Source organism: Falco naumanni, chromosome 2 (genome assembly GCF_017639655.2).
Source record: "Falco naumanni isolate bFalNau1 chromosome 2, bFalNau1.pat, whole genome shotgun sequence".
NCBI classification, from domain to species: Eukaryota; Metazoa; Chordata; class Aves; order Falconiformes; family Falconidae; genus Falco; species Falco naumanni.
In genome coordinates, this window is record NC_054055.1 from 58,014,807 (window position 1) to 58,035,696 (window position 20,890).

Genomic DNA, 20,890 nt, shown 5'->3' on the forward strand with positions numbered 1-20,890 from the left:
TAAAGTAGGAAGTAGAATACATACAATCCTGGATGGTGTCAGCTCTTGCTCAGATTAATAGTCATGTTGAGACTGATGCAGGGCTGAACTGGGATTATCAGCTTTTCCCTGTTACATTTGACTTTGCTTTAGATTAAGGATTTAGTATTTTGCCTGAACATCTCTTTTTCTTCTTTTTTTTTTTTTTTAATTGTCAGGTCTCAAGTTCTTGCATTTAAATTATTTCTTTTCTTCAAAGAGTTTTACTAGAATTATGGCTAAACTAAAATGTATCCAAATAAAAATAGTAAATAACCACTTTGCATCTCAATCTGGTTTCATAGTTAAGAACTCCCATATACTCATAACACTTCATATTCTCATGTTTCCAGTCTGCATATAAGGGTTCTGTTTTCACATTTGATGACTTTAGAATTGCCTGCTCCTTCATTCTAGTAAAGTGTTTGCTTATGGCTAAAGAAAATGAGGAAAAATGAGCAGGCAAAGAAAAAAGACCAGAGAAGAAGGTGGTCTGAATAACAGAATTATTTTATTTTCTTCTCAAGCACTACTTAATGTTAAAAAAAGAAACCCAAAGAAGGTGGTTAGACAATTTTTGCCTTGAAACAGAGAGGAGTGGTAAAGTGGGAGGCAAGGGGTGGGGGGTGTCACAGAGATTGGGGTTTCCATCCCCAATTACACACTGGCTGCTACGCTGCTGAATTGCACTGAATGGTGCCATTATATTCCTTTTCAAAAGTTGTGGGCTATGAAATTCAATCTGAGGTATTTTTAATGAGTGTTCTGAACCTCGGTTGCAGCTCTTCCCAAGAAACAAGGAGCACAGTGTGCTGCTAAATAGCCCTGTCACCAGGGGTTAAACTCATTCAGTTTTTTGCTCACAGGGAGGGAAAGTAATATCAACATTTATTTGACAGGTATACACTTGCTTCCAGAGCTGAGCTTCAGTAAAACAGCTTTCCATAAAGAAAAGATTCTGAAAAATGAGGTTTTATCAGCTTCATGTCAAACTCCCATCTAGTTTCTGAAAAGGAATCTTGTGGTGGGTTTTCCAAAGCCGGTGTCCACAGTGCACACAGTGGATTTGTGCTCTTGGCATCCCTGCACTGGAGGATGCTGTGCCTGTAGGCACATGGGCAGAGGCTCATGGTAGAGGAGCAGCTCATGCCAGATGGGGACATCTGCCCAGTTACACCCCCTGTCTGTCAATTAAACATAGATAATTCAGAGGTAATTGTTGCCAGAGAGGTGCCTGCTGGCATCCCTGTGTCTCCACTTAGGGTTTTGGTGTCATAATTGTAATGCTTTAGGGTGAATCCCTCCCTTCCCACAGCTCTCAGTGAGACACAGCTTTTCAGGGAAGCATTTTTAGTGTGCACCTGGTTTTAAAAAAGCCATGTAGCACAAAAGTATTGTTGCCTTCCATTTTTCTTAATGTGCTGATTTGCAAAATAGTTTTGTTTCAGGTTGTGAGGAAAAGCACTGTTTAATGCATCTGCCTTGCAACTTACTCTAAGGTCTGAAATTGATGGTGGGCTGGCTCTTGTTCTTGCAAGTCAATCACCATTCAGTGTCTGGGCACTGAAGATGGAATATGTCACGCCGATGATACCCTTCAGAAAGGAAGATAGTCTCTTCCAGAAGTGAATGTTTGTCTTGCTAATGGGATAAAGAACAGCCACCAACCACTTCTTAGTTTTGTTAGTAAAATTAAGCAGAGATGACTCAGCATTTGCAGGAGCTGATTTAGGGAGTAAGATGACATATTGTTAGTAAGTTTTGTCATTGTTCTTCTAATGCCTCATTTTTCTTGCCCACACTGTGCATTTGAAATGATGTTCAAAGAAGATAGTTTTGTTTTAGTAACAGCGGCTCTGGCAAGAGTCTCCTGCTAGAAGTCTCCAAGAACCGAATGGTTGGTATGTGAAATTTTGCAGCTTTAAGCAGAAGACTCGCTATGCCACTACTGATTTCCCACAAATATTTTACACCTATCTGAAGGAAGTTAGCAGTAATGGTTGTACTACAAGAAACAAGGTTTGGGTTTTTTCAGGAGGATGAATTAGTTTGTGCAGAGAGGTGGTGTTGCGATTTGATGTTTTTTGGGAGTTACTGAGATCAGCATTTGCATTTTGTGTGAAGGCATGCATTGTCCCCATTGGGACAGTTTCTTAGAGCATTGTTAGGCTGACAACAATGAAGTTTTTCAGCTGAATTCATTAGCAGAGGGGATCAGAATATCCCTTTTAAGTTGATAAAGTGATTTTTAGGTGCATATGTGTCAAATGTAATTTGACGAATTTAATTGTTTTTTGGGTTTTTTTAAATCGGTACAGAAAAGATAAGATGAGGTCAGTTGTACTTTCTAATTGAGAGTTAGATGTCAGCTAGTAAAAATGCTGTAAATACAGCTCAAGGAACCGGTGAACCATGAAACTGATCATGAAGTGTTTTTTTAATGCTTTTCACCATTAATAACAGTTTGTAATATACAGATGTGTGCTTAGACTACAGTGACCAAAGGCTGAATGTTTTTTGGTCTGTAGGGTTTGTGGTGGTTGGCTGATGAGAAGTTCCAGATTTCCTGTGGCACTGATGACAGTGGGATGGACATGTGAAATAAATTCTCCTGTGGGATTTTGTCCCAACAGTTACCCAAGGAGGAAGGTCTGGGCTACAAGAATCTGCCTCTTTCTTCTTTACAAAGGGCTCAACTGGCTTTGTGGTGGTTGCTGCGGGGTCTGCAGTAGCAAAGTCCTTGTCAACTAGAAATTAGAGTAATTTAAAGATGGGAAATAAAATCAGTATTAATACCAGTTTGCATTTATAAGAACTGCAGAACAATCAAGTGATTGGATTGTTACACCTTAAGATGGCAGGTTGGTCTGTGGTATGAAAGACTCCGTTCTGAAGGTTCACAGCACATCTTTTTTTATTTCCTCACTTGCACATTGAAATGGCATATATAACACAGTGTAGGGGATTTGCCCATTAAGTTATAAAGCTATGATTTTATGAACCAGGTGAATAGAGACCAAGTAGAAACTCCAGTTCCAGTAGCTTTACTGTACTATAATTATGGAACTGTACAGTTACCTGAGAATTTACTGTAGCTGAATGTTGTATTAGACTGACTCTGCTTTAAGAAAAATTTAACCAAGAACTACTGAAGATAGCCTCATTATAAAACTTTACATTAGCTTTCTTAGATAATCCTTTTCTTTTTTCCTTCTACATTATTTAACTATTAGAGAAGATTGTTTAGTTATTTATTGTCCTGATAAATATTTAATTTTCACCTGAATTTTACTGTTGGCTATTTCTAGTAAAGTTGATTTGGGGCATTGGAAGAAGAGTTTAAAGTCTAGTTAGAGCAATCTTTCTGCTTTTGCCTATTTGCCAGTTTGTCACCATCAGAAATCTGCGTGTGTTCAAATGTAGGAAATTGCAAGTTTCTTTTGGAGACCGTGCTAGAAATGCAAGCAAATGAGGTGGTTATTACAATCCTTTTCTTTGTATTTTTGCCTTGATGATTGTTTGCTGTGTTGTTTTTTGATTAGCAATCACATACATAAAATAGTAATTTTTTAAGTCTTCTTGTTTGTCATAGCTGATAGATGGGGGGGAAAAGTGTAACTTTACTACTGGGTTTTGGGTTTTTGTTGGGGTTTTTTTTGGTTGGGGTTTTTTTTTTTTAATTAAGGGCAGGTATTTGGAGTAAAACACACCTGAAGTAAAAAGCACCATATCTTATTATCACACTGTTTAAAAAGTATGACACCACCAAAAAAATCAGCTGAAGGGTAAACTGTACCTCAAGGGTAAATTGTACTATAGAAGGCAAGCACTGGTGTCAAAGGAAATAGAGCTTATGTGGTGAGTGTAAAGTAGGAAAGCAGTCCACTAAAATCTTGAAAGAAAGAAACACTAAATAGTCTTATTGTACACACACAACAGATGATCAGTTGCCTGTTTTTAAGACAGTATAAGAAACTTATTCTGTTACTGCATTTGGCCTCGATCCTGCCTTTGATGGTACGTGCGCAGTCTGTGCAAAAGCATGTGGGATACGTGCCAGGAGTGGAGCACTCAGTCAACTACATTCAAATGGAAAATATCTTAAAAGGAATGAAGTGCCCTTAGGTTATCATGAAAATTTGCCGTCTCTCTACCCTCCCTCCAAATGGGGTGGATGCCTGGTGGCTGTAGGTACAGAGTGGGGACCTGCATACTTAAAAGTAGTGGTGGGAGTGTGTGGCTTCTCTATTTAAATGTGTCTCTTCTCTTTGCTTTGGCCTGGTATGTAGGGGTGACGAATCGCGCTTCTTCCGACACTTCCTAACTACCCAGTCTAAGCTGAAAGGCAAAGTAAAAGCTAGTAAGCCCAGGTGTAAGAGCTATCTTTATGGTCTAAAGCTATTTTTATAGTAATCTAATCCTTCCTATAGGATTATCACCTACACTTTGAAAGGGAGGAGAGGAGAAAAAGGGCAGAGGATCTCCAAGTGTCTTGGTAATGTTAGGTCCAGAGCAACAACACTCAGACCGGTGCTTCTTGCTTTTAACCCTACCCTGCGAGCAACAGAGTTTTGCTAAATATGACTTATGCATTTCATTTTATGCCAGAAAGGAGAACTGCTTAAAATATGAGATTTGTCTTCAGATGCTGACAGCATTGCTCTCCTGTGAGTAGTTTTCAAGCCTCCTTTGAAGTATAAATTTCTGGCAGGGTTATTTGTTTAAGAACATTGTTGCTCAATCTCATCTTTGAGGTTATTTTTATACTATTTGCTTATTGCGAACACTTGTTCATTGATTTTTCTTTCCTTTCAGAGCTTTAGATACATACATAATTTTTAACAGCTTTAAATAACTGAGAAAATTTATGCTGTTAAGAATGTGGAGGTGTTACTTTTAGTATTGATTATGACTATGTATGCCTTCAGAAATAGTTCAGAGACACTGGATGAAATTTTCACTATTATTTCAATGCAATTGTTAAACGGGAGTATAAAAATAATTTGGTAATCATACTGGTCTGAAGTACAAGGGATTTTCTGGGTGGTTACCCACAAAAGAACAAATGGAATTTTAAACTTTGTGTTTTAACTTTGTACAAGGTAACATTTGAGTATTTGTAACATATTTAGCATGACCAAATTGTCACATTTCATTTTCGAGCCCCCAAAATGTGACAGAAACAAGGCATTAACGGAAGAAATGTCTGGGCAGAGAAGCAGTTATGAATGATGAATGTACCTTCTTTTTTTTTAGATTAATATAAGGAATTATTTTCTCTCCTTATCAGCTGTTAATAATGCACAAGCAAGTGTAATTAAAAAAAACCAACAAACAAACCTTTTTCAGATGCATTTGCAGCAGTTTTGAGGAAGAAGAGAATGAAAACAGAGTAGCCCATGCTTCCACACTAAGCTGTCTCTGACTGAAACACTGATGGGACTTAGATTTTTCAGATATTCTGAAGAAAGTGCTTGTTTTATTTGGTGTTTTTTTCAGCTGGTATTGCTTCTCAGTAATGTAAAAACAAGCAAATGAACAAAAACCTTTCAATCAAAGATCTGTTCAGTCTGGGATCTGCAATTAGTTGGCTGGACAGAAAAATGGTCAAATTGCTATTTGATCCTAAACAGACACTTTTCTTTTTTTTTTAATTTTTTTTTTTTTGTAGATGGTTAGTGAAATAATTGCTAAGTTAACTGGGAGGTGAGGGAGTGTGTCCAAACCCACTTCTTTTGTAGTCTTGGATATCTTTCACATATAGCTAAGCACTTTCTTTTTTAAAAAAATCTGTATTGCAGTCTGTGCCAAAGAATGGTCTAAACAAGTATGTAGAGGGAGATTGTTTTAAAAATGATTGGCGATCGCTAGAACATGAAAGAATTGTTGAACCTATTAAAATATTCACCATTGGAAGATCATAAGCAACATACTGTTTGGGATTTTGGTGGGAGTAGAGGGAGGGTGAACTGAGTAGGACTGAAATAATGAGCAGACAGCAAATGTTGAATGCATAACGCGTAAAGCAGGCTACTTTGACTGGGTATCTTCACAGCTTGCAGCTAAATGTGGTGATGCACATTATTCATAATTCAGAACTTAGTGACCTGGCGTTCGCTGAAAATGTAAAGTGACTTTTAAAATGTGATTTCACAGATCTAAATGAAAGGCCAGTTCAAAATGCATTAAGCAATAAGGATGTGTACCTGGAAATCAGGGGGCTTCTTTTCACTGCAATAAATTTATACTGTTATTTTGGTGTAACTAAATACCATCTCAAGAGAATAATAGTAATTCCCTGCTGTCAGTACAGCAGGGATTCATCTAATCTAAAATGAAGCCTATAACACAGGTGTCTGGGCTCCTCATCATCAAAAGTAAAAGAGTACAACTGTATTGCTGAGGAAAAGTTTGTTGCCAGTGTGCTCAGGCGGGGTAGGAAGAATTGCCCTCTGGAGCTGCAGTATTTCTTCACTGATGATACAAGAATCTGGCTGTTAACAGAAGCGAGAGCAGGGGACTGCTACCTGCTGCAGCAGCTTCCCACCCCTGGGTGTTAACGTGTGACCTTCCACCAGCATACCGTACCCTCCTGTTCGCTTTCCCTCACTACCTTACAGTGTGGCATCTGCGGTGGGGAATGGTCTGGAGGTAGTCTTGCCACCAACATCCATTGTGGCAGCTTGCACGTCAATATCCCACTTGCATACCTCCTCCTTCTCCTTTGATCTTCACCTTTGGGTCAGTTCTTCCTTTCCCTAGTGCAAGCTGTCATCTGATGATGCTCAGGGAGAGCAGGAGATAGCTCTCCTGGCTCTCCTTTCCCACGTCCTCCATGTCTGGCTGCATTGAAGACCTTCCCTCATGCCAGTGTATGAGATTTTGCATGACGGTCATGTAATGGGCCTGTGCTATCTCACTGTAGCAGGGAAAGGCCCTCTTATAGCGTAGGCTGTAGCGCAGCCTTTCCCTACCCTGCCACCTTGCACACATGCATAGCTATTTTGTTGGGGTACTTACGGGCCCCCATGGGTCAGACCACTGCTGGCATGGAGTGGGGAAGGGGTCCACGCTCTGGCTCATGGGACATGGGTGCAGCCACAGGACTGTGGGACGGGAGCTGATGAAGCTTGCCAAGTACTTGTTGTCTGAGGTGTGGCAGCAGGGCCACACTTGATGGTTGGAAAACGCCTTCCAAGTTCCGTGGGAAAGGTTGTCCCACAGGCCTTGTAACCACAACCAAGTCAGGCATGACCGTTGGCTACAGATGATGTCACTGGTGTGGCACACTCACTCTGAATGCTTCCTCTGTCAGATCGTGTTTGCTGTGCCCTGAGAGACTGCGGGTTTCCTTCCATACTTCAGCAGACTGAGATTTTAATTTACTGTGTTTGAATTTTTTAGTAGGGATGTCATGGAACTGCACTGAATCAACGTCTCTGTGAGACCTGAGAGTTCCTGCTTTTGTGTATGTTGTACTTGTCCTCTGGTCCTGCAAGACTCGAGTGTCATCAGGCTTTATATCTCAGCAGATTTTATATACACAGTGTTTTGCTTGAATAATCTGTCAGATTTTGTTTTGAGGTAGACTGATCAAAGCTAAAACGTTTAGAATAATAATCTTATTTACAAATACTTGAGTAAGAAGCATTTCATGTTACCGAGGCACATTCTGGAGGAAATGCCAAGTGACATAAATGCTACGAGACTGCCATTCCATTGTCTAAATGCCTGTAAGAAAAAAAAACAAAACAAACAAAACCTTCATGAAAGCGCTCAGTAGGTTTTAATCAGATACTCTTACTCATGGTCTGAGATCAGACAGGCTTGTTGTCCTCAGGTAACCTTGGGTGGTGTGGTAACACAGGTGGGCTCTCTGCCTTTTTTCCTGTTGGTCAAAAATCTCCACACTCCCAGAGACACCTTTTTTTTTCTGGGAGCAACAGTGAAGTTTGGTCGTTGTCAGACAGGAGTCCATCAGGTACTATGGTAAGACATATGCATACATATGCACAAGCACATTTCCATTTTTCTGGTTTTGCATGAGGACAAAAGCAAGTATCCTCCACCTCTAGCTGCGAGGGTGGCTAATAAACACATCCTTCCACTCTCTAGGGGCCCCAGCCAAACTGTGGAGGCCTGAGACTAATCTGTGAGCAGGAGCATTTGCCTGAAGTTTCTAAATCATTTATAGGTGTATTTTCAGAGCAATAAACTAATATCATTATTACGCTCAATCTGATATCTTTTTAGTATTATTCTGTTGCTTCCAACAAAATGTACTTACTGGGATGCTCTTTCATTATGAGACGATGTGTGTTTGGAAGTGCCTGTGTACAGCAATAGCTGGAGTGGAAAACATGGGGCGCTTTCTTTTAGGACTGGCACACAAGACACGGTGGCTGGCACAGGTGGGGTGGTGGTCATTGGCGATGCTTTTGGTTTGATGAAGCTGGAGAACATGGAGTGAGTGTATTCAAATATATTTGCTCTTGAGACTTATTTTGGATGGCAGTATGTCAGATCAAAAGTCCTCTGTCTAGAAAAACAGATGTCTATTTTCTTCACCTTCTGTATCCTCTTATTTGGCCTTTTGGTATGAATTGTTTTAGTTACTGCAAGGTTGGTTATGATGAATGCTTAAAAAAAAACAACACAGTACTTCTATCTGCAAGTTTTCTTGATGTGTTTTCTGACAGTATTCATGAGGCTAATGTTTGCTACAGCTAACATTAACAAACAGTTAATAAAATAATCTAAGTGAACGTGCTTCCTGGTGGCATAGGTCTGTTAGCATTGGGAGTATGTTGGGCAAAAACCTGCTCAGCAGGTTCCTGGGGAGGTGTACTTGGCTTTTCCCTTCTGACTTTCAAAACCAGCCAGCACTGAAGGGTTTGGTGATCAGGTCCTGCATCACAAGGGCGATGGCGCTGCTGTGGTGGCATATACATCCTGTGCTTTCCCTAGAAAAACATCCTCTTGGTTTCTCTGGTGCAAGCTTCACTACTGGATGTTTACTTTTACTTTTCACAATTCCTATTAGACAATGTTAGATAAATTGCCTTTGGAAAGATGCTTTGAACTTTGGGCTGTGGCTGAAAACCAAGTGTTACCCCAGGCAGAAAAAACCTGGAGATTTATTTTTGGTTATCCCAGTGAAACAGTGACCAAAATGCATGGTGACACATCAGGGAGGAGGTGGGAGCAGCTGCCCACTTGCAAGTAGCCTCTTGGTATGGGCACTGCCTGGAGATGCCAGGACCTGCGCTCAGGCTCAGATTTGAGCCAGGTCAGCCAAACTGCCCACCTCTAATGGTTTTCTGTTCTTCACTGTGTTACTGCTGCATTATTTTGCTCTAGTAATTATTTACTGGGCAGAAAGGGAAAGGGACGATCTATTGGTTGAGTGCAAGGGCACTTGTCCAGGGTGCAACAGGTTTCTTGTAGCACGAGTTTGTGCAGCTTTCATGGGTTATTATTTGTTCTGAAGTGAGCAGAGATCTGTGTTTCAGGGCCTCTTGATTTAAAATAGGTACATTTGTCCAAGGAACAAAAATATTTGATTTCAGTGATTGGCCTTTTTATGCAGAAACTGTTTTTTGCTGAAGACTTGCTGGTGAGCTGTAATTTACAGTATTTGCTGCAGGTGTGGATTTAACTGATGTGCTGATAAGAAGAATCCTTACAATTGGCAAAGCGGCAGCTCTGGGAGCTAATATTGGGCTAGAACATCTGGTCTTTATAGAGGCAATGCTTGCAGTGTGTGGAAGGAAGTGCTTGCTCTTGGCTCCTCCAAATTGCTTGACAACTCTGTTAGGGTAGCATGGATGGGCCTCGACCAGCCTCAGTGCCTCACAGCAGGAGACTCAAGATAAGCCCATATGAAGTCAGAACCCAGGACCTGAGCCTGTTGTGTATCAAGTGGCATCCAGCAAACCCTCAGACCCTTGAGTTTTGTGTGACTGGTCTGTCAGTGAATGTTTTTGTTTCAGTATGTTGTGCACAGACATGCACAGCACCACCTGATGTGGCTTGCAGGGCCATGGGTTGAAGTAGCTATCTTGTGAAACTCACACTAGAAATTAGTCTTGGCTGACGTAAGAAAACTATATCCTACATCCCCCCTCATTTACCTCTTCTATTTTTTTCCTTAAAAAAAAAAAAAAAAAAAAAAAAGTGCTAAGGATGGATTCTGAGCTGCGATTCAGGAGTGGAGGAATATTTTCTGTAGCTTTAAAACCAGTGTAATTATTGTCAACTACCCTGTGGGTATAGTTGGAATATCCACTGATCTTGTAAACTGTTTTGACAGTGGTGTTTGCTGGACAATTTCTTAGCATAATAATTTTTCTGCCACTAATTAAAAGCATCTTTGTAACCTTAGGCTTTGTTCTCTTGTTACAGCAAAGAGCTCCGGGGAAAGTTTTGCATGATGCTGTTTGCAACCACCTGAATCTTGTTGAAGGAGACTATTTTGGCCTTGAATTTCCAGATCATAAAAAGATGATGGTATGTAAAAGGATTAATTTTCAGCTGGTTTTCATCTACATACATACTGTATTCTGTCCTTTCGCTGCTTGCTTATAAGATATATTTAATCCACTATCTCCAAAAAAAAACCCAGTTGTTTTTTTTAAAAAATGTTCTTGCCTGCTGGAGTTGAAGAAATGTTTTTAAAACCCAATTACTCCTGTCAGATTTCATCTGTGTTGAAAGTAACAGCCAATTTAGACACAAGTTGGAAAAACATTTTATCTTTATCAGTTGCAGTAGAGAAGTCAAAGGATGGACTGTTGCAGATTCTCAACTCTGACTTTACAGTCCTGCTTAATTTGGAGTGCAGAAATAATCTTTTTCTGCAGACAGAGAAGTTGCGATGATTGTGACACAGTTCCAAGAAAAGCATCATGGAACAAGACAATTGATAGTTGAAATATCAAAAGATTAATAAAAAGGAACTCAAAACCAAAAAACCCAAATAAATTGATGAAAGTCCTGTCTGTGGAGCTGTGTGGCACAGGCAGGTGTCCTAGTCCTGACACTTTGGACTCTGAGAAAAGCTGCTGGCAACATTTTGGGCAGTGCACTAATACTTCTAGGGTGGAAACAGTATCATATAGCAGAGAAGGTCAAAGGCTAATGATTTCTCAGCCTCTAAGGTCTTTTTCTGAAGTTTGTTTTACTTCAGACTTACTGTGTTGACCTACTGGCATGTGTGCTAGTTATCTGGATTGTTTGACCAGTACATTCTAGGGTATACTGGATTTCTTGCCTGTTCAGTGAATTCTGCACCTGTATCCTGGCTGACATAAAGGAGATGACATCAGACAATTAGAAAAAAAACAAACTATTTTCTGTCCATCTATATAAAATTTCTCTAAGGATCAATATCTCTTAACAAAAGAGCATTTATCTGCTGCTGCAGTCATCTGTTGTCATACCTTAGTGCAGGCTTACATAGACAATAAAACTGAATGGTAGTGGCCATAATGTTTTAGGCTAACTATAATTAAAGAGGAAATTTTAAAAAATTGACATCGATCTTTAGAAGTGATCCGCTTCACAGTTTGCTCCTGGATTTACATGAAACAGAGTTTACTAGAAAGTTTCATATTCTGCCAGATATCCTTGGCTAGTGCTTTAGGTAACTGGAGAGCTTAACATAACTCTTCAAAGCAGTGCAACTGTACAGTACTGTTACGGCAGAGGGTCCATGTAGCTATGTTAATAATGACATACTGATATTTCTGATGGATGGATGGATGTAAAGCTGAAACAAATCCTAACGTCTTTTGCATATACAGTTGCTTTTTAATTTTCTAGGAAATAGAGATGGTCATTTGATCAACCTTCCCTACTTCACAGGTCACTAAGTTTCAAATAGATGACCCTCTGTGTTTTGCTCAGAGACCTGAAGTAAACTATGGTTTTCAGTCTTGTGAAAACAAAATGGTTTATTTGCTTGAGGCAGAACACCGGAGAGATTGAGGTGCTGCCAGTGCCTGAGGCCCTCACAATGACAGGAACTGACTGGCTGGAAACATGTTCAGATGATCACAGTGGGGAAACCAGGGCTCTGATGAAGAGGAGGATGGAGAAAATCCCCTAAGGGTATTGCCAGTTTGACCTGAAGGAAAATGTATCTGTGCATCAGGCATGGTAACTCACCTGGCCCCTGCTCTTGCAAAAGGAGATGCTAGCCAACTATCTGAGAGCATTGGTCCGTGTTCCTGCTAGTTGTTCCAATCTTTTGCTTCTGAAAAAGGGGGAGATCCACTAATCGTGCCCATATCTGGTAAGCTGTGCTCCAAGATTGGTGACATTCGATGGAAGTAATGCCTTTGACCACCTAAAAGCAACTTGCAGAAACTCTGAAGCAGGAGGTTTGATTATGAATCGTTGTTTCAATGTGGAGCAGCGCTCTGAGAGTAACATTTACACTTAGTTTATATGATGCAGCTGAGGTGAATTTTCTTGTGGGATTTAAAACTTTCCAAGCTTCATAACGGCCATAATGTAGAATGCAGGCATTGTGCAAATAAAAAAATTGTGGTTAATGGTGTGTCTGAGAAATAAAACACAGACATGTATTTTGCATTCATGTCACCTCAAAAGAATGAGTTGCTTTTCCAACACAGAGTGCAATATAAAGGAAAAATAAATATTTAGAACATATTTATTTGGATGTAATCACATATACGTGAAGTCATACATTCACAGTTCAGCTGTGTTTGTTTCAAAATGCAAGGCTCCAAACCTCATGTGTAACATTGATAGTTGTATGTCAAGATGCCTGACAGCTGTATACATTCAAGCATGCCATGCTTGTAGCAGACAAGATCTGCATGGGAGATGAATGTGGAGGGTCTGAGGGCTGCACTTCCTGCTGGGACAAGGAGAAGCGAGGCACTGTTGCAAAGCCTGGGGTTTCACAGTGTTTCATCACATTTGAAGTCTGCCCCAGTTCTCCAGCTGCTGAAATGGGGTTACTACTGCAGAATGCCAGACTTCGTTTAAAAAATAAATTATCTAGCCTTTGTAGTTCCAGAGAAAATTGAAAACATGAATCTTAATTGAATCCTCACATTATTTTTCATTTTCAGGTTATAAACCAATCTCAGATTGGCTGTGTTTAGATACAGTGTGGGAGTTGCATGATGCAAAAGATTTGATTGCTTGGGTTTGGTGGTAGTGGTATGGCCTTTGTTTTGCCCCACCTTTCTTCCTACGCATGTTCAATACACACATTTCTTAGTATCGAGTGGTCTGGTCAAGGATGTTGCAACTTGCCTGTAGGATGATTGGGAAAGTGGAAAAAGGAACGACACACTTGTGTCCTTCTGTACCATAAACTCCCTCTGGAGAGACAGAGAAGTTGGGTGGTTGTTTTTTTGGGGGGGCTGGGGCAGGTTTAGTTTTTTGTGTTTTGTTTTGTGTCAAGTAAAATACATTACTCCCATGTCCTTGTAAACTGGCTGTTTCATATTCAAGATTTTTTTTTGTTTGTTTTTGCCACTAAACTTGGCAAAGTCCCTGACCTTTGTTGCAGATTAGGTACATGCCAACTTTCTGAAACAAAACAGTTTTAAATTCCTGAAAAGCCAAAAAGTGTCAGAACCCGTTTAACATGTGATAAACACTGTGTTCCTATTCTTGGATAATCAAGTTTATTTAGCCCTTCCAGAAAAAGAAAAAAAAAAGAAAAAATACTTCCATAGACTTAAGAAACACGAATAGAATTCCATTGAGAAACATTAGTGGGTGTGAAAGGGCAGGAACGTGAGGTCTTTGCTAATTGGAAGCACTCGTATTAGTAATGATGAAAATGGCAAACAGCATCAGGCCTGTTCCTGTTTGGCTTCTTGGGTGATTTTCTAAAATGGGTATTTTGAGTGTGTTTCAGTCTCTGCATAATCTAAAATTATTAAAGGTCAAAGAAGTTTCCATTTCAATATATATTCTTTTTCTAGAGGAAGACTCAGTTAATTTGTTTTTTAATGGCTTTAACCTTTGTGATGGTTGTAGGATGTTCCTCCACAAATTCCAGGTGTCTCCATGGGATGCTCTGTGCAATTTACTGAGACAACAAAATACAAATCTTGAGCATAGGTAATTACCGGCTGAGGACTGTCAGCTGTTGCACTTCTCCGGGCTCTGCAGGTCACCTGGCTTCTACCTTCTGTGTGATTGTCCCTTGGCTTTCCATAACATTTTGCCCAGGCCCTTCTGACTGAGACTGCAGAACAGGGGTTCTGAAAACTGTATTTCCACCTACTGCTTGTTTTATGAAAGCTGGAGGAAAGACCAATGCACTGTCCTGAAAACCGGGCTGTTAAAAAACAGATTAAAGTGAACTATGTGCAGAAGTTACACTGCTCCCAATTAAGAAAGCCTGGACAGGTTAAGAAAGCTTCCCAGGTTTATAGAAAAGAGAAAATGTTACACAGCTTGAAAGGAAGCTTCCATCCACCCACAGTCTGCGCTGTTGTCTGCCTTGCACCCTTGGCCTGAGGGGACATTCCTCCCCCAGGCCGTGGTGGTGGTGAAACTCCTCCATGGGACCAAGCAAGGCAGCTCCACATTTATGCCCAGGCATCACAGTAGGACTCCTGTTGGGTCCCCAAAACTGGGAAGTTGTCACCTTCTCATTTCTCTTTTTGCCCAGTGTTCCCCGCTCAAAGGCATGCGCCAGCCCCTTTCACCTGCCTTTCTCAAGATTAATTAGGGTGAGGACCACAATGATAGCAGAGGACTGTCTTTTGCTGAACTCCTTGTTTCAGTTCTTTCAGAAAATGAATGGCTTCTGAACAAATATGCTCTAATTGATTGTTGGTATCTGAGACAAGTGAGGGGGAGATTTCCTCACTGCTCCCTAGCTCTGAATCTGTACTGCTTCAAAAGCTGTGCCACAGGGACAGCCCCATTAACAGTGACGTTTCCTGAGCATTTTCCAGAGTCTCGGGGAGAAAGCATGCTAGGTATAATTGGGAAGAGCATGATGACCACAGTGGAAAAAATAAAATAAATAAGTAACTGATAATCTAAGTAGTGCAATGAAAATGCTCCTCTGCAGGTGGTAGTTTGTTCAAGAAATGGTAACACTACCTTCTTTTGCTTCCAGGTGTGGCTTGATCTTTTGAAGCCTATTATGAAGCAGATAAGAAGTAAGTACTTACTTGCTGTTATTTATTTTGTCGCTCTGAGAGCACTGAAGTAAGTTAGGGCTCTGTCAGTCAGGATCTTTATCTTTTCAACTTTGTAGAATTTTGTTTGCATTATTTTTAATTTCTGGTCTATGCTTGCAAGATGTACTGTGCATTCCATGGAATTATCATCACGTGAACATATGAAGGGGCAGCCTCAGTAGGAGGCTGAGGTTTAGTCAGTCACTAGAAGAGGCAGTGGTGGCAATGGAGGAACATTTTTTTAGAGGAGAAAAAGAGTGCGGTAAAAGAAGGACTAAAGGAAGCATACATTGCCAACAGGTAGCGGTAATCAGGATAAAAGAAAATGAGCGGGAAGACGTTATTACTGGGAAGGAGCCAGCAAATATATTACAGCTGTATGGGCCATTGCTGCAGTACTTGGAACTGTCTGAGACCAAGAGGAGGAAACAGTCGGGTTAAGGCCGTCAGGGAAAGTTGTGGCGGGAAAGACAGGAAACTGTAAATAGCCGTCAGCTTTGGGAAAAGTAGAATTGAACAGGAAAGGTTTTGGCAATTTGTTTCTCTGTCAAATATCAGCAAAGTTCTTCACTTACTGAGCTTTGCTGTTGAGCTTAAGTTTTCCTAGGTGCCTCTCTGGTCAATAGTCTGAGTGTATGCTCTAGCAAGTATCCCTTACGAAAGAGATGCATTGGTCCTTTTGTTACTGGTTGTACTTGTGAGGGTCAGAACAAATGTGCTGCTGTTAAAACAGAAATAGTAATTTGCTAGTGGACTTGAAAAATAGAGTGTATTTTAGTTCCCTCCTGTCCTGAAGCAAGGAAAATAAACAGACATAACACATTTTATTGGATCAACTGATGTAATTACTAAAAACAGACTCAGTTTTGGCAGAGTATCCCTTGACCAGTTCCTTTTCTTTTTTACTGTGTGTAAATTTTATTGTGCAATCTCTAAGTAACCTGAATACTAACAAAGGACAGGTTAGCATGTATGTACGCACTGTGGGTTCCGTGAATCATCTGTACATCATTCTGTGTAATAAAATTTGGCCAGCATGTTACTGATGTTCACTAACTTCCTTTGACATTTCCCCTAGGACCGAAGCATGTTGTTGTAAAATTTGTGGTAAAATTCTTCCCACCTGACCACGCTCAGCTGCAGGAGGAACTGACAAGGTTAGTAGCTGCATGTCTGTGTTTTCTTATTAAATCTCTGGTGGACAGAGGGGAGAACATGGAATTTGAGATGATAGGGTGAGGATTAATGGCTGCCTCTTAGTATTAAGGGGCAATGGGCACAAACTGAGACACAGGAAGTTCCACCTGAATATGAGGAAAAAAACTCTTTACCTCAAGGATGACACAGCACTGGCACAGGCTGCCCGAGGAGGCTGTGGGGTCTCCTTCTCTGGAGGCGTTCAAAACCTGCCTGGACGTGACTCTGTGCAACCTGCTTTAGGAGAACCTGCTTTAGCAGGGGACTGGACAAGATGATCTCCAAAGGTCCCTTCCAACCCCAACCATTCTGTGATTCTGTGACTAAAGCATGTGTTGGTACTTTGGGGAGCTCCTCTGCTGAGGAACATGTACAACTCTGCACCCTCATTTGGGAGAGAATTGTTTTGCCTGAACTGCTGAGTTGCAGCAGTGTTGGACTCTGTTATTATACCTAACTCAAATGCCAAAGGTTTGCACAAAGGTGGAAGTGTGACTTTAGAGATGGAGAAACGGAGAGGGAATAACATGAAAAGTAAGAGGAAGGTAGGGAAAGGTACACACATATGCAGGAAGAGTACCTTAAAGGTGCTTTTATTTTCAGCACATTTCAAAAAGTTCATTTGAGGTCTGAATTTCACACTGCATTGGCATAAAAAGTCATATTTCTCTGTGAGTAAACATGTATATCAGGGACTTACTAAGGTTCTTCCTTATTAAAAGGTCCTTCCTCTATTGTCAGAAACGTTTTCTTCCGGTATTTCTTCACTGCAACTTTTCAACTCTTTCTGATCTACAATATTACTATTATTTCTTCATTTTTCCATTCTGATTCGATATTTTCATGATTAGTTTTTATTTTCGGTCTTCCCACGAGATGAAGTTCTCTTTTACAAAGAGTTCTTGTGTCCTTATGACCTGCTTTATAAAGAACAAGTCCACCTTTGTGATATTCTGTCTTCTTTTATTTTGGAAATAGAGCAATGGAATGGAAAAAAAGAAATTATTGCTATCTCTTGCTGGCCTGGACAGAGAAAAGTAGGAAAGTTGGGTAGGAAGAAGGAATATTTACTTGAAAGACTGAGTAAAAACAGTAAAGGGCTGAATGAAAACTCATGATGTGATGTTACTAATGAAACATTTCTGTTTCCAAATAGATATTCTGCGGATCAGTTGTTTAGTATGTAAACTGTAAATTGATTTTTGGTGATCTCTCTTTGCACCTCGAGACGTGTTCCTGAATCCTAATGACTTTTTCAGTTAGATTTTAAATGTGTATGCTAGGGAACTTGAATATATGCACACAGCAGAGTGTAGGATGAGAAAGCAAATCCACAGGGAACAGCTTTATCACTTCAAGAAGCAGAGAATACCACACTTTTGTGCTATGTTTTTCTACTAGGGTGAATTTTGTATGGGTAGGCAGGTGTCTGCAGGTTTCAAAAGGGCATTGTTTAGATCTGCTGTATTATTTCATGTGCTGTGTATGTTTCCATACCATTCAAATCAACTTGTGCTTTTCATTTAATTTATCTACCTCTCCTCATTCAGAAACTCACTGTTCAAATGAGAGCTTTTCACTGAACCTCTTAAAATCTAGTCTTTATTAAAAACTATTGAGATCCTAGTGTGGGTTCTCCAGAGTAGCTGCAGTCTTTGGAAGGCTTGTTAAGGTTCAGGTTCATACCAGCTGTAGGAGAAATGGCTACTACTAGCTCATTTTTTTTTCTAGGGAAATATTTGATGCTGTGTGGAACTAAGCAATTTCAATTCCTGTTGAAACTAGAAGAAATTTAAGTGTTGAAATAATGTCATGTACTTATGTTGTCTCTACACTTAAACCGTCAGTGTAAATTGCCCTCCATGGCTGAGAAGGTTTGGAGGCAACGCTAAAAGTGGCTGGTGCACAGGCAGTGCAGGTAATGGGGCCACAGAAGTGTCAGCTAGCTAGAGTTGCTTGATCATGGTCTTGGCACTCACCTAGAAATGAGGAGCAAGGTGGAAATTTAGAGTTCTCCTTGTATCCTACAAGCGCTAACTGATAAACTAAATCCCTGGTTTATCTGTCATGTCTTTGTGGTTACAGGCAGCTCCATTGAATAGTGCTGCTTGCTGTGCAGTTGCTGAGCTCTTAATAGCTGTCACATTTGTTTCCACTGTCATACGTCATTGCTCTGGTTCGGAGGGAGGGAAGGGTGGGGGCAGAGAGAGATCTTGGTTCTGAAAGCAGCCACCATGTAAGACTAATGGCTGTGATACAGTATCTTTCATGTTTTATTTAGGTTCTAAACTTACAAAATTCAAATCACTTCTGTAGATTCCAAAAAGTGAAAGGAACATGCAGTGAAAATCAGAGTTGGCTTTGAAATACCTTTCCCTCTTTCCCTCATGTTCTGTGTAACTCTGTTCACTTTTGTTTTGCAGGTACCTATTTGCGTTGCAAGTGAAGCAGGACCTGGCACAGGGAAGATTAACATGTAATGATACCAGCACTGCCCTCTTAATCTCACACATAGTACAGTGTAAGTTCCCTTTTTAGTTCTTTCCAGGAGGATAAAGAGATTGATTAATTGGACATGCTTTGCAGGGTTACCTGTTAGTACCTGCCATAGGGAAAGGTTTAAGCCATATGGACAATTTACTGTATTTCTGTATAATGTCATTCAAATACAGGTAATTTACTCTTTCAAATAAAGAGCTCCTGGGCACTGGATTTGCATTTTTAAAGCACTGCATTTAGTCTGCCCAGGATCACCTAAACGATAGACTTTGCATGCAGTGGCAAACAGGTTGAATTCTTCTGAATTCCTGTTTTATTATACTTTGTATCATGTCAGCAGAGCATTCAGATTCCTGGAGATCTGTATGCTGTCTAGAGAATGTAGTAAATAAACATGCTTAGCATGCCAGAATAAATCACAGTCCCAAGACAAAACTGATAGGGAATTAAAAAGCAACAGATTTTAATTTATTTACTTATTTTAAATTGCAAAGTATGCACAATAACATTGTTTAGTAGAATAATGCATTAACTTTGTTCATCGCATTAAAGATTCTTTTAACTTCCAGATCACTTGAAAGGCAGTGTATATTTCCATTTTAAGACTTTATGGATACTGATCTTAGGAATAACATTAGGGAAAAACCACTTAGTAGCATGTATAATGGTCATAATAGATCACTGTTTTTGAATGGTCATTGTACAGTTCAGTATTGCATATTTCCACTGAAATGATGTTCTATGGAAATTACAGTCAACAAAGACATTCAGAAGCTCTTTAGTGACGAATAGATAAATCTCATGATCTTTTGTCATAGTCTGAGTGTTAGGGCAGTTTCTCATCGATTGCTGCTCTGCTTAATGTTCCATAGAACATCATTTCAGTGGAAATATGCAATACTGAACTGTACAATGACCATTCAAAAACAATGGTCTATTATGACCATTATACATGCTACTAAGTGGTTTTTCCCTACTTTCTATTTGCCATGGTCATCATTTCCCAGTGTGACTGAGTAGCAATAAGAAGCTGTACAGCAGCCTCTGTGAAATCTGTAGTCCTCATACCATATTAAAACGGAGTATTTTTGCGGCACAGACTTAAAAAAAATAAAATCCTTGGCTAGCAAAATTTTTGTGTTTTTTAGTTTTTTCCATTATGGTGTCCGGCATGCCAACTGTAGTTCTTCCCTCACTTAAGCTAGTTTCTGTGTTAAGAATCTGTAGCTGTATCTTACCCACACAGCTGCATTTTGTATTTATTTTCTCTCTAATTTATTATTCAGTAGCAAAAAAAAAAATAATTAGGTATTTGTCTGCAACAGAAAAAAAAACCCACCTAGACAGCTGATGAGTAATGATAGCAAAGTGGAAAGATTGAGAATGCAGGTTAGGTATCGTATGTCTTATTGATGCTGTGCCTACGAGCAGTTTCCATCGGGGATATCTGATTCCAACAGGCTCTTACATTATGTATACAAGCTTATGTCAGTGTTATAGTTTGTTATTTATATGAAATCACAATATGACAGCAAATAGGTTTCTGTTAAAGTAGCATGTCTATTACAGAATTACATTTATATTTGAAAGATTCTATTTAAAAATACCTTAAAAGCATTATAGAAACTGTTAGAAGTGAGAGGACACATTGATACTGCAAATGATGCAGTAAAGTGAGTGTGTGAAGTAAGAAGATGGACTGATTAAAGAAAAGAGCTGAAATACAAAGCGTTACATATCAGAAGTGCTAATGCAGACAAAATACAGCATGGTGTAATGCACTTGCAAGATAAGAGAAAAGGGAGCACCAGTGGAAATCAATCTTGGATAAAAGATGAGAAGATTTTAGAGAAGAGTTATATGTGAGGCTGACAATATTCAAAATATAACTCCCTCTCATTCTAGAGGGAGTGCTACTAGAAAGGCATTTAGGGTAGAAAAGGAGGGCTAAGGAGAGAAAAGTAAAAGCTGTTGAGTATGAGATCAGAGAG

General features: G+C 39.9%; 1 protein-coding gene across 8 annotated transcripts in view; it reads left to right on the forward strand.

The window, feature by feature from the left end:
- FARP1 (FERM, ARH/RhoGEF and pleckstrin domain protein 1) overlaps positions 1-20,890 on the forward strand; it is a 213,970-nt gene that overhangs the window by 134,582 nt on the left and 58,498 nt on the right. For 7 of the 8 annotated variants that reach the window (XM_040584421.1, XM_040584424.1, XM_040584420.1 and 4 more), the window contains 4 exons: positions 10,423-10,527; positions 15,140-15,182; positions 16,282-16,360; positions 18,824-18,921. In XM_040584421.1, the coding sequence (XP_040440355.1) occupies positions 10,423-10,527; positions 15,140-15,182; positions 16,282-16,360; positions 18,824-18,921 (325 nt within the window). Of the gene's footprint in view, positions 1-4,665; positions 4,686-10,422; positions 10,528-15,139; positions 15,183-16,281; positions 16,361-18,823; positions 18,922-20,890 lie in introns of those variants that run through there. The other variant, XM_040584423.1, reaches the window with a different exon arrangement.